General features: G+C 43.3%; 1 protein-coding gene across 6 annotated transcripts in view; it reads right to left on the bottom strand.

Annotated features, from left to right (window-relative positions):
- The window catches only part of LOC137096242 (deleted in malignant brain tumors 1 protein-like), a 97,532-nt gene that overhangs the window by 23,559 nt on the left and 61,280 nt on the right, over nucleotides 1-12,693 (bottom strand). For 5 of the 6 annotated variants that reach the window (XR_010909372.1, XM_067465002.1, XM_067465001.1 and 2 more), the window contains 2 exons: nucleotides 5,200-5,499; nucleotides 2,821-3,120 (listed from right to left, as the gene is read on the bottom strand). Coding sequence is in view for 5 of the 6 variants with exons in the window: in XM_067465002.1 (XP_067321103.1) it covers nucleotides 2,821-3,120; nucleotides 5,200-5,499 (600 nt within the window). In the remaining variant the exon portion in view is untranslated. The remainder of the gene's footprint in view (nucleotides 1-2,820; nucleotides 3,121-5,199; nucleotides 5,500-12,693) is intronic. The other variant, XM_067465003.1, reaches the window with a different exon arrangement.

Below are 12,693 nucleotides of genomic sequence, written 5' to 3'. Positions count from 1 at the left end.
GCCAGAGGTACTGTTGGTTGATCACTTGTCTATCCCGCAAGACAAACATTAGGGAGAGGAATGTTACTCTCCTTCAACTTCATGAAGAATCAGATACATAGTCAGTCCAAGCATGCCATTAAATTATGTGAATCATTAAAGGTCAGATCACAGTGATTACATAAATGCTATCAGCTGAAATTGATGGTTCCTGAAATCTTTCTTCAAATAAGGGAAGTCTGCTCTCATCTAAGCCAGTGTTACTCAAAATGTCGGAACATGGAGAGGTGCCAGTCTGTAAGCCATTGGCTGCCAGTCCCCATTACAGAAAAGAACAGCTAATTACACTAACTTCTTGGGATGAGAGCAGTGACCAATCTCAATAAAATAGTGAAGAGTAGAGACATCGCACTGGCAACCAAGATCCACATAGTTAAAGCAATGATATTCCCCGTAGTCACCTATGGATGTGAGAGCTGGACCAGAAGGAAGACTGAGCGAAGGAAAAGAGACGCTTTTGAACTGTGGTGTTGGAGGAAAGTTCTGAGAGTGCCTTGGACGGCAAGAAGATCCAACTAGTCCATACTTCAAGAAATAAAGCCTGACTGCTCATTGGAGGGAAGGAGATGAGAGACAAAGTTGAAGTACTTTGGCCACATCATGAGAAGACAGGAAAGCTTGGAGAAGAGAATGATGCTGGGGAAAATAGAAGGAAAAAGGAAGAGGGGCCGACCAAGGGCAAGATGGATGGATGGCATCCTTGAAGTGACTGGCTTGACTCTGAAGGAGCTGGGGGTGACCACAGCCAACAGGGAGCTCTGGCGTGAGCTGGTCCATGAGGTCACGAAGAGTCAAAAGCAACTGAATGAATAAGCAACAGCAACAATCATGGAAACAGAACAATACAAAGAAAAGATCGGACAACTCCGGATCCCACAATATACAAAAAAACTAAAACAAGATTCAACCAACAAAATCACCAGGAAAACTAACACTCTGGTCAAGAACCCCTCAATTAAGCTCGTCATACACCAACAACTGTGCAAATTGGAAGCACTCCTACCTAGGCTTTATGGACTTCCAAAAATCCATAAAGACTCCACCCAGCTCAGACCCACCATGAATGCATTTGGATCCCCCACATATGATTTGGCCACACAGGTACAAACCCATATTGGGCTCACTACGCACTACATCAAGGACTAATCCCACTTCATAGAAAAAATCAGCAACATCAAGCTCAACACCAATGACATACTGATCAGCTTCAGTGTGGTGTCTCTATTTACCGGTAGCAGAACCATCGCACAAATCAACCAGAATTTCCCAAAAGACATCACAGCCCTGTTTCACCATTGTCTCACCACAAGCTGCCTCCGATGGGACAATGAATTCTATGAACAGAAAGATTGAGTGGCTATGGGGAGCCCTCTCAGCCCAGTCATAGCAAATTTCTACATTTATTTATTTATTTACTTCATTTGTATACCGCTCTTCTCAGCCCTTAGGTGACTCACTTTGAAAAACAACTCCTGGAAACAACAACAAAAAAGCCCACTATATGGTTCAGATATGAGGATGACACTTTCACCATTTGGAGCCATGGAGAAGAAGAACTCAACAGGTTCCTGGACCATCTTAACAGCATCCACCCAAATATCCAAGTTACCATATAAAAAGAAAATGAAAGAAAACTGCCTTTTCTACATGTCCTAGTCATCCGCAAACCCAATCAACAATTGGGCCACACAATTTATGAAAAATGTACACACACGGATAGATACCTACATACAAATTCCAACCATCACCCAAGTAAAAAAAAAAAGCACAATTAAAGCCCTGGCAGATGGTGCAAAAAGAATCTGCGAACCCCACCTCCTCCAAGATGAACTGAACCACCTCAACTGGGCTCTATAGGTCAATGGAGACTCCACCTCAGACATCAGAAGAGCTGCAAGACAACCAAGAAGAAACCACGAGAGTCAAGATGAAGACCCACCCAGAGGAAAAGTGTTCCTGCCATACATCAAGGGAACCTGATGAATAAACACAACCTATAAAACTATCTACAGACCCACTAAGAAAATCCAACAAATGCCATATTTAGCAAAGGACAAGGGGGATCCTCTCACCTCTGCAGGAGTCTACCGTATACCATTCAGATGTGGACAAGTCTACATCAGGACCAACACAGTGCCCATACACGAATCAAGGAAAACAAAAGGCACTGCAGACTATTTCAGCCAGAGAAGTCAGCCATAGCAGAGCACCCAATGAACCAACCTGGACACAACATATTATTGGAGAACACAGAAATGCTGGACCACTCTCACAACCACCATTTCAGACTACACAGAGAAGCCATTGAAATCCACAAGCATGTGGACAATTTCAACAGAAAGGAGAAAACGATGAAAACGAACAAAATCTGGCTACCAGCATTAAAAAACCCTCTAAAATCAGGACAGTAAATAAAGAATGACACACAAAAAACAGGGGAGTTGAAGACAAGAAACAATCAGGGCCAACTAACCATCTCCCAACAAAGTATTCCTCTAGGTAGGAAGCTGCCAAGCTTTGAAACTAAAAGGCTATTCAATGCTGATCAAGGTGATCAATTGCAACATTTAGACTCTCCTCAAACAGAGAAGAGTTCTTTCTCCCACCCTGGACATTCCATAGATATATAAACCCCACTTGCCTAATTTCCAACAAACCTCACAACCTCTGAGGTTGCCAGCCATAGATGTGGGTGAAACGTCAGGAGTTGCCAGGTATTCCTGGACTACTATGAACTGTAAAATCAGAAGAGTCAATATTACTTTAATATTTATCAATTACCTGAGCACACAACACCAGTCATTTCAAATATTCTAATACGATTGGGTGAATTGAACACACATTTGTGAAATGCAGCTTCTGTTCCCAAACATTTAGGTTCATATGGCAAGATGGGACCCTCGCCTTCTCCAAAGAAAGATCCTCCTGGGACGGACACTGCTTCTCCACAGTCTACTTCTCTGCACACGACTTGGGCATCACGCAAGTCCCATTCATTAAGATGCCATAACCACCACTCCCGATGAAGGAACGTTTCAACTCTCCCAGAGCAATGGTTTGAACCATTCACCAATCTGGTTCCTGTCAGTTTTGGAAGAATGAAAAATACTTTCATTGATCTGGAGTCCAGTTCCATGGTTTCTCTTGATGCTTTTCTAATTATGGGAACATTCATAAGGAGTAGCAAGCTGACAGTTCTGAAATCAATGCAGAAGCAATGCAAAGGCCTGCAACAAGGTTCCTACCTCCCAGTAATACTCCTTTATTGTTAGGGCTTAGAATAGGACTGAATTTTACAAAATGAGGGAAGCAAAAGAATCACTTCCTCTCCTTACACTTCCTTTTCATTCCATTTCAAATAGGCAGGGTTTTTCCACAATAACAACCAGCTTGGAATATCTGGTGGCCATCATATTAAAGATAAATAAAAATAAACTCCAGTTGGATAGAGTTGAACTGATTGATATACATAACTCAGGAAAAGCTGGGTAGAAAGGGAAGTATTAAGTTTACAGTTGGATTTACAGGCTGTGTCCAAGTTACAAATATCTGACTTACAAATGACTCATAATTAATAATGGGGCTGAGAGAAAGTAAGAGAAATCTACCCCTCGGAAAAGAAATTTACCCCTGAAAGAGTTATCACGGGGAAAAGGTGTATATATAAAGGTGGTATTTAAAGTGGGATCCAAGAGCATTCATTCCATAGTGTAAATGCACCAAGAGAAGGGTATGGACCTTGGAAAACTATAACTCCCAGGAGGACTCCATCGCATGGAGCCATGGCATTTAAAGTGGGCTGCAAGGGCATTCATTCCATACTGTAAATGCACCAAGAGAAGGGTATGGACCTTGGGAAACTATAACTCCAAGGACTACACAGCATGGAGATATGGCATAATAATAATAATAATAATAATAATAATAATAATAATAATAATAATAATGGTGGATCACAAGTCAGAAAAAGTTACAGAGAATGAACGCATCAAGCTAAGCTGGGACTTCTGAATTCAGACAGAGTGAGTTCTGGAGCACAATACTCCTGACCTCATGATTGTGTTAAAAAACAAAGTACGGATCGTTGATGCTGCAATCCCAGGTGACAGCAGGATTGAAGAGAAACAACTGGAAAAGCTGACACAATATGAGGATTTAAAGATTGAACTGTAAGACTCTGGCACAAGCCAGTCAAAGGGTCCCAGTGGTGATCGACCTATTAGATCCTACGACGGACACTTCCCAAGTGTCTAGGACTGTGTGATGTATCGGCAAATAAGGCGTGCAGATCCCAGTAAGGTGGCCTTCTGCAGCTGGTAAATGGTAATCTTGTCAGCGCCGATTGTGTTTAAGTGCAGGCCAAGGTCTTTAGGCACTGCACACAGTGTGCCGATCACCACTGGGACCACCGTGACTGGCTTGTGCCAGAATCATTGCAGTTCCATCTTTAAATCCTCCTATCATGTCAGCTTTTCCAGTTGTTTCTCTTCAATCCTGCTCTCGCCTGGGATTGCGATCTTGACAATCCATAGTTTTTTAACATGATCGTGAGGTCAGGACTGTCGTGCTCCAGAACTCTATCTGTCTGAATCCAGAAGTCCCAGAGTAGCTTGACGTGCTCATTCTCTGTAACGTTTTCCGGCTTGTGATCCCACCAGTTCTTTGTCGCAGGCAGATGCTATTTGTGGCACAAGTTCCAATGAATCATCTGAGCAACAGTGTTATGCCTCTGCTTGTAGATTATTATTATTATTATTATTATTATTATTATTATTATTATTATTAAAATATGGTATTTCATAGGAAGAATGGGCAATTTCTCCTCTCAGTAATCCATAACTAAGAAAAACCTATGACAGGCGACTGGAAGGCTCAAATACTGACCAGGTGTTTTCTACCTGATATTTGTTCAGATGGAGTTGCGCATTTCTTGCTGTATATTGTATGTGCACCTTGGAGTGCCTTTGTAAGCTGCCCCAAATCCCTTCGGGGAGATGGTGGTGGGATATAAATAATAATAATTATTATTATTATTATTGAGTTGCCCATTCCTTTTCTTTGAGACTGAAAGAATGTGGCTCCCACAAGATCACCAAGCAAGTATTTGAACATTGCCCCTCAGGTGTCCTAATCCAAGCCTCCAATCTGTTCACCGATTACCTGAACACGTAACAGTAGCAGCTCTTCCATGACTACAGCTTCCTTCTTTGAAATCCATCAAGTCGCATTCGGTAAGGTCATTTGTTGTCCATTTACAGAAGGGTATAGATAGCCTCTTGCCACTGAGAAATGGTCCTGATAATAAGTTCCATGGGATCGCTCTACAGCCCATTTCCCTGCAAACAACATGATCTTCATACACACCCCAGTTTTTGTCACAGATGGCTTTCCATTGCTGCTCGTGGAGCACCTCAACTGTCCCAGAACAGTGGCTTGAACTGTTGACCAATCTGATCCAGCCTGGAAAAGGGAAAAGCCAATGTTATTTCTCCCCTTCCTGGTTTCTCTCTGGTGTTTTTTTTTTCCTCTGTAGGCAGAGAATTATTTAATTTACACAGGCACATTCAGGAGAAGTGGGTTGTGTCCATTGCTAAAGCCATACAGTAACAGTACATGGATCAATAACAAACTGTGGCGTATTGTAGACTGAGGGGGCAATATAGTAACAGAGAATGCTGTCAGCAATAACATTAGGAAAATTTAAATCTAGATATCAGATCAGCATCCTCCCAGGCCCTGAGCTTTTTTGGTCAAATGGACACCTCTGGTGTTTTGGCTAATCACCATGTCTTCCATATCACCCACAGTTTCCCTTCTCATTGAAGCACACACAGGGAGAACATGTTTGCCTGTTTGGAAAATAAAATAACCTAACATATTTCAGCAAATCTAGGATAACATCAGTTTCAAGATGTACCCCAATCCCTTTTTAGCTTCAATTCTTGAAAAAATCCTGGTCTCTGTTTATTTATATCCTTCTTTATCTCTTCCAAATGAGACTCAAACTGTCACACAATTCAAAATACACAAATATGCAAACACTAACACAGAATTAAACATAACAGTATTAAAAATTCACAGTTAAAATAAATTAAACCATATTCAAAACCCGGAGCCTTTGCACAATGAAAACTTTACGTGGGGCTGCCTCTGAAGAGTACTCGGAAACTTCAACTGGTCCAATGAGCTGCAGCCAGGTTGCTGACTGGGGCTGGCTGCAGGGAGCAGGGAACCCCTCTTTTGCAGCAGCACCACTGGTCAGTCAGTTTCCTGGCACAATTCAAAGGGCTGGTTATCACCTAGACGCTTCAGGTTCAGATCCAAGCTATCTGGCTGACTGCATCCCCTTGTAATGATGAGGAGATATTGGAAAAATAGATATTTATTGATTGATTTATGCATAAAAAATCATATGTACTTTAAATATATAGAAAAATCTAGTTCCCTCTGTGTATAGAAAGAGTGCTAACGGACAAGCAAACTGCTTGTCTTCAGAAGGGGCTGAAGAGGGAGGGGTGACATTCCAGGGAAGAGAGATAAGCCTGTCCGAGAAGCCCATGATAGGAGCAACGGACTTGTACTAAGGAGCACCTCTTGACAGGTTAGAGAGGGCCGCTTTGATGGATGTAAGCTGCTCCTAGAAATACACAGGCATGCTTGCTCTGCAGCAAGACACAGAAATGCCTTTTTGCATGTTGGAGGTTGGGACCTGATATTCTTATGATGCTAAGATGACGTAGGGATGATGATGATTGTATGAAGACGTTTGTTCTTTGTTTGCTTGAAGCTGGAAAACTATAAAAGCCTCAGTCCGCCCCTATTTCATTTGCTCTGGTGCTTTAGAGAGATGACTCCTCACCAGGCCCCAGCTGGAAATAAAGCCGTACTTTTCGTATCTCCAGAATTAATGTCTCTTGGTATTATCTCTCCTTTCCTCAAAACCTATTCCCTGCCATTTCATTTTGGCGAGCCAGCCAGGAGATACAGACAGGAGATTTGAAGGAGGTCAAGAGAGAGAGACGCCATGAGAGAGATTTTGAGATCGGGAATGCCTTCAGGAGTCAGCCAAGCCGGTGTCCAACCAACAATTGAACCCTACCGGCCAGGGTGTCTATGTTTGATGCCAGGGCTCACTTGAAGCTTGGAGCAGGGCGGCTGCTCCTGGCGGAGTTCTTTTCTTTCACCAGAGGAGGCTGAAAACCACGGATCAGGCAAGTATGAATGTGAAAAAAGAACATTTAGAAGAGTGTAGATGTCAGGAGAGGTCATAGCTGTGTTTGCTAGTGACCAACCCAGGAGTAATTAACCTGGAAAAAGGCAGTCCCGAGTAGATTTTTTTGGGAATTTGTTTTTGCTGTGGTGTGCCAGAAAAGGGAAACCGACTGCCTAGAGGAAAAAAGAAAATATGGTTGGGAAAAAGCCTAGGTACATTGTTGTATGCATGGAATGTTGTATGTTGTATGAAAGAGCCCAGATGCTGTGTGATTAGGTCCCACATTCCTTTTCCCTCTTTTGTGTATTAGTTGTCTGTTTGTCTAAAACATGTGATGGTCATTCAGAAGCAAGCTTAAAGCCCTGCTAGGGTACATGTTAGCAGATTTTGAGAAATGTTTTTCAAAAGTAGATGTTGGGCAGGAATCAGTGAGATCAAATCTCCTATCCTGCCCCACTCTGTTGAGGAATAAATGCCTAACCTCCCTACTCTACTGAGATGATGGGAGATCCGCAGAAATTCCTGCAAATCCAGCCCTCCAGCCAGCAGCAGCAAGAAGCCAGTACAGCCCTCCAACACCACCCAGTGTCTTTCCCCATCAGATGATAATTTGGAAAAAAAAACCAGATTCATGCCGTCTAAGTCCACAGCCACTCATTTCTAACAGATGTAGCTAACTGAGTGGTTGTGAATAGAGATTAAAAGGAGAAGATAAGCAGTGACAAATAAAGGCCCAAGCCGTTTGCTTATCAGCGGCATTAAGGGAATGGAAGAGAAACAGAGGGCAAAGTAGAGGGTGAAGTAATGAGGACAGCTCCTTGAGCAGAACCTATGTCCAAACTGTAAGAGTCATGGACATTGAATGAGAAACTTCCCAGATAATAAGAGGAAGAGAAAAAGGCTACCTATAAAAGCAGATAGGAAGACCCAGAGAGCTGCTCTTCTATCAAGAGTTACAGAGGCAGCCAGGGGAAGAAAAAATTCATTGGATTGGCGAAATGCCCCCAATGAAGAGGGCGAGAAGAGGACTGCAGTCAGTCAAGGGTTCTAACCTTAGGATCCCTATTCAAGGCAATAGTCGGATCCCAAGAAAAAAAACATTTTTGGTAGACATAAGAGCAGAAAAAAATCAGTGATTACCACCCCAGTGGCCCCTTTAACCCAGAAAGCCATAAAGCTCATGGGAGCCACTGGAGATTAATGTCTACATCATTTGCACGGGGTTACACTCCCCCTGAAGACGCAGGTTCGCAGCTTGGATGTGATCTTGGACTCATCGCTGAGCCTGGAACCCCAGGTTTCGGCGGTGACCAGGGGAGCATTCGCACAATTGAAACTTGTGCGCCAGCTGCGCCCGTACCTTGGGAAGTCTGACTTGGCCACGGTAGTCCACGCGCTGGTTACATCCCATATAGACTACTGCAACGCTCTCTACGTGGGGTTGCCTATGAAGACTGCCCGGAAGCTACAAATGGTCCAACAATCGGTAACCAGGTTGTTAACAGGAGCGGCACTCAGGGAGCACACCACTCCTCTGTTGCGCCAGCTCCACTGGCTGCCAATCTGCTACCGGGCACAATTCAAAGTGCTGGCTTTAGCCTTTAAAGCCCTAAACGGTTCTGGCCCGACCTATATCTCCGAACACATTGCCCCTTATAAACCAGTTAGGACATTAAGATCGTCCAGGGAGACCCTGCTCTCGATCCCACCAGCCTCACAAGCACGGCTGGCAGGGACGAGAGACAGGGCCTTCTCAGTGGTGGCCCCTCTGCTGTGGAACACCCTTCCCGCAGACATTAGATTGGCCCCCTCCTTACTGGCATTCAGGAGAAGACTGAAGACCTGGCTCTTTGAACAGGCGTTTAATTAAGCAGTGCAATTAATTGATTGATCATGGAACATGGAATAATGGACAAGGAGATCGGATTATGACTTTACTGATGAGACGTGATGGATTAGTTATATGGATGTATTGATGTATTGTTATATTGATGTAGTTGCCATGGTTACTGTTTTAAATGCTAATGTTGTGCACTTTGTATACTGATTTGGTTGTAAACCGCTCTGAGTTGCCTACGGGCTGAGAGAGAGTGGTATACAAATGAAGTAAATAAATAAATAAATAAATAAATTTCCTAAGAAGGAGAGAAAGAAAAGAAAAGAAAAGAAAGAGAAAAAGTCAGCTAGCAACAAAAGAAATTACCATCAGTTTTATATATGCCTAACTGCCCAGTTAATTGCTGGGAAGAGACTTGCTATGCAAACAAAGAGCAAGATTATTCTTTCAGAAAATGAATCTGCTGAGATGGCTTAAGAAAATAACAGGCCTTTTGCACCTCACCTGTCCCATGGTGGAGGCTGCTAGTAGTTTTAAAAAGGCTCAGAGAAAAATGAATAGGAGAAAGTTTGAAACTCCTGAGGTATGGGCAGAAAACAACCCCCCCCCCCCCCCCCCCCCATGGCCAAATGCATACTTCCAAAAATAGAACAGCTGATTCCAGGAGCCTGTCAGTCAGTCTGAAGAAAACACCCAATTCCTAGACCCAGCCGTGCAAAACTAAAGTCAAATACTTAGGATTCCAGATAAAAGAGGGTCATAGGAGCCTAGAAACGGAGTGGAAGCAAGTCCAATACAAGTCATAACAAAGTTCTGTAAAATTTGGATCTCTATGAAGTAATTGGCGAATTCTTGTGTCAAGTTACAAAGGGGGGCGAAAGAGAGCCCTTCTAGTGGACACAAGAGTAAAATGCTGCCTTTCAGCAAATAAAATCTGCGCTGAGGACAGCACCAGCTTTATGCCTGCCTGAAGTAACTAAATCCTTCACTTGTTATATTGCTGAGAAGGAAGATGTAGCAACAGGCATTTAACTCAAACCATAGACTGTTAGAACTCAAAGAAACCAATTGCTTAACACTTCAAGAATGCTAAAACATCAGGCACTGTTCCTTTGCCCAATCCCAGTGTGCAGCCCACCTATAATAAGAACAACAACAATGGGCCCAGGACAATGGTGCAATAGACTTAGCTAATTCTATTGGTTGGTGAGCTTTTCCAGATGAAGAATAATTGTCCCCAGAACCATGGCATGAGAGGTAGTAAAAGGAACTCATGAGTCATTTCAGGAAAATGGCACTGGCTAAGCTCTTAGAAAGACACTTAAACATAGGTGGATTTCATTCCTTGACAATAGTAGCTTCAGCTAGGTGTCATACTTGTGCTGAAAACACTCAGTGTCAGGGGCAACGCCAGCCCCCAGGTACTCAGCATTGTGTAAATGTACACTTTGAAGCCATAGTTGTAGCAGTGGTACATATTAGATGCATTCTCTCCAGAACCATTAGACTGTCTTCTTTTGCAATGCTTTATGAGAGGCCCTCTCCTTCATTCCCAGGGTCACAAGAGGAATAGCATGAGAAGGGCCCAGATAAAGAGACAGGAAATAGTTGCTTTGGGAAAATGCTGCAAGAGTTATGGCAAATGCTTAATGAGTTCAGGACACACACACACCTGATCCCTAATGTTTGTTTAAGCCAGGGGATGAGGTGTGGGTTAAAGATTAGTAATGAGAAACTTTGCAACTCAAATGAAAAGGTCTTTATGTGGTGATTTTTACATCATCTAGTGCAGTTAAGGTAGCAGGAATCAAACCTTGCTCCCAGTTAGCAAGCTATTCTAGATCCAAAACACCTGCTAAAGCTTAAAAATTAACCAGAGATTGTGGTTGTTCTAACAAATGGAGAAAGGTGGCAGAAAGAAGATTCAGACTAGACTGATACTGTGAGACACAAACCGGAAGCTGTCTCACCCTGCGTACAGTCAGATCTGCACCTGCTGTAGGATGAGAAGATTGGGCTAGACACTGCAGCTTGTCTATACCTGGAAGCGATTAAGCTCAACACACTGTCAGACCCACAACTGGAGAGGAAAGAAGACGGAACTAGGCCTTACTGTAAACCAGGGAAGGTACTCAACGTACGGCCAGATTCCAAAAGAATGAGAACTTTGTGGGTGATATATGTGTTTATTTGTGTGTCAATTTTGTGAATTGGTAACTGGTTCAATAAGCATGCCAAAATGTATGTTTGATCAATATGGGAGAAATGCTAACTTGGGATATATGAGTATTATGAGTCAATTGTAAAATTTTCATTTCTGTCTGTTTTGATTAATAAGAAAGTTATAATTTGGGTACTCTTGGAAGAGCAAAAGACAGGCCCCAGGTTTCAGCGGTTGGATCCCCAGGTTTCAGCGGTGACCAGGGGAGCATTTGCACAGCTCAGGCTCGTGCGCCAGCTGCGCCCGTACCTTGGGAAGTCTGACTTGGCCACGGTGGTACACGCTCTGGTCACATCCTGCCTTGACTACTGCAACGCTCTCTACGTGGGGCTGCCCTTGAAGACGGCCCGGAAGCTTCAGCTAGTCCAGCGCGCAACAGCCATGTTACTAACTGGAGCGGGACGCAGGGAGCATACAACGCCCTTGTTGTTCCAGCTCCACTGGCTGCCGGTCTGCTACCGGGCCCAATTTAAGGTGCTGGTGTTACCCTACAAAGCCCTAAACGGTTCCGGCCCAAAATACCTTTCGGACCGCATCTCGGCCTATGAGCCCACAAGGACCTTGAGATCGTCTGGGGAGGCCCTTCTCTCGATCCCGCCTGCTTCACAGGCACGTCTGGCAGGGACGAGAGAGAGGGCCTTCTCGGTGGTGGACCCCCGGCTGTGGAACACCCTCCCTGTTGACATCAGACAGGCGCCCTCCCTTATGTCCTTCCGTAAGAGCCTGAAGACATGGCTATTCGAGAAGGCATTTAACTGAGTGCTACAGTAACTGGAAATGACAACTGGAACGGAATATGGTTTACGAGATTGGTTATGATTCTACGATAAGACGGAGCGGATTATTTTAGTATAATTAGATTATTGTGTATTAGTGATATGTTGGTTTTTTGTTGTCTTGGCTTTATTGTAAATTGTCTTTTATATGTTGTACACCGCCGTGAGTCGCCCTAGGGCTGAGAACGGCGGTTAACAAATGCAGCAAATAAATAAATAAATAAATAAATGAGTCTTAAATTCTCCTAGTCTTTTCAATGGTTGCAACATAGATTAATACAGGTTCTGAAAACACCCCCAGGTAAATGCTTTTGAATAAAAGAAATTATTATCAAAATAGAAGTTAAGTAGGGGCGTATTGACTTTTGTTTATTTATTTATTTCCAATACATCAATAAGCCCCTAAAGGGGGGAATTGATGAGGAGATATTGGAAAAATAGATATTTATTGATTGATTTATGCATAAAAAATCATATGTACTTTAAATATATAGAAAAATCTAGTTCCCTCTGTGTATAGAAAGAATGCTAACGGACAAGCAAACTGCTTGTCTTCAGAAGGGGCTGAAGAGGGAGGGGTGACATTCCAGGGAAGAGAGATAAGCCT

Source organism: Anolis sagrei, chromosome 2 (genome assembly GCF_037176765.1).
Source record: "Anolis sagrei isolate rAnoSag1 chromosome 2, rAnoSag1.mat, whole genome shotgun sequence".
In the NCBI taxonomy this organism is placed as follows: domain Eukaryota; kingdom Metazoa; phylum Chordata; class Lepidosauria; order Squamata; family Dactyloidae; genus Anolis; species Anolis sagrei.
This window is presented reverse-complemented; position numbering and strand designations above follow the sequence as displayed.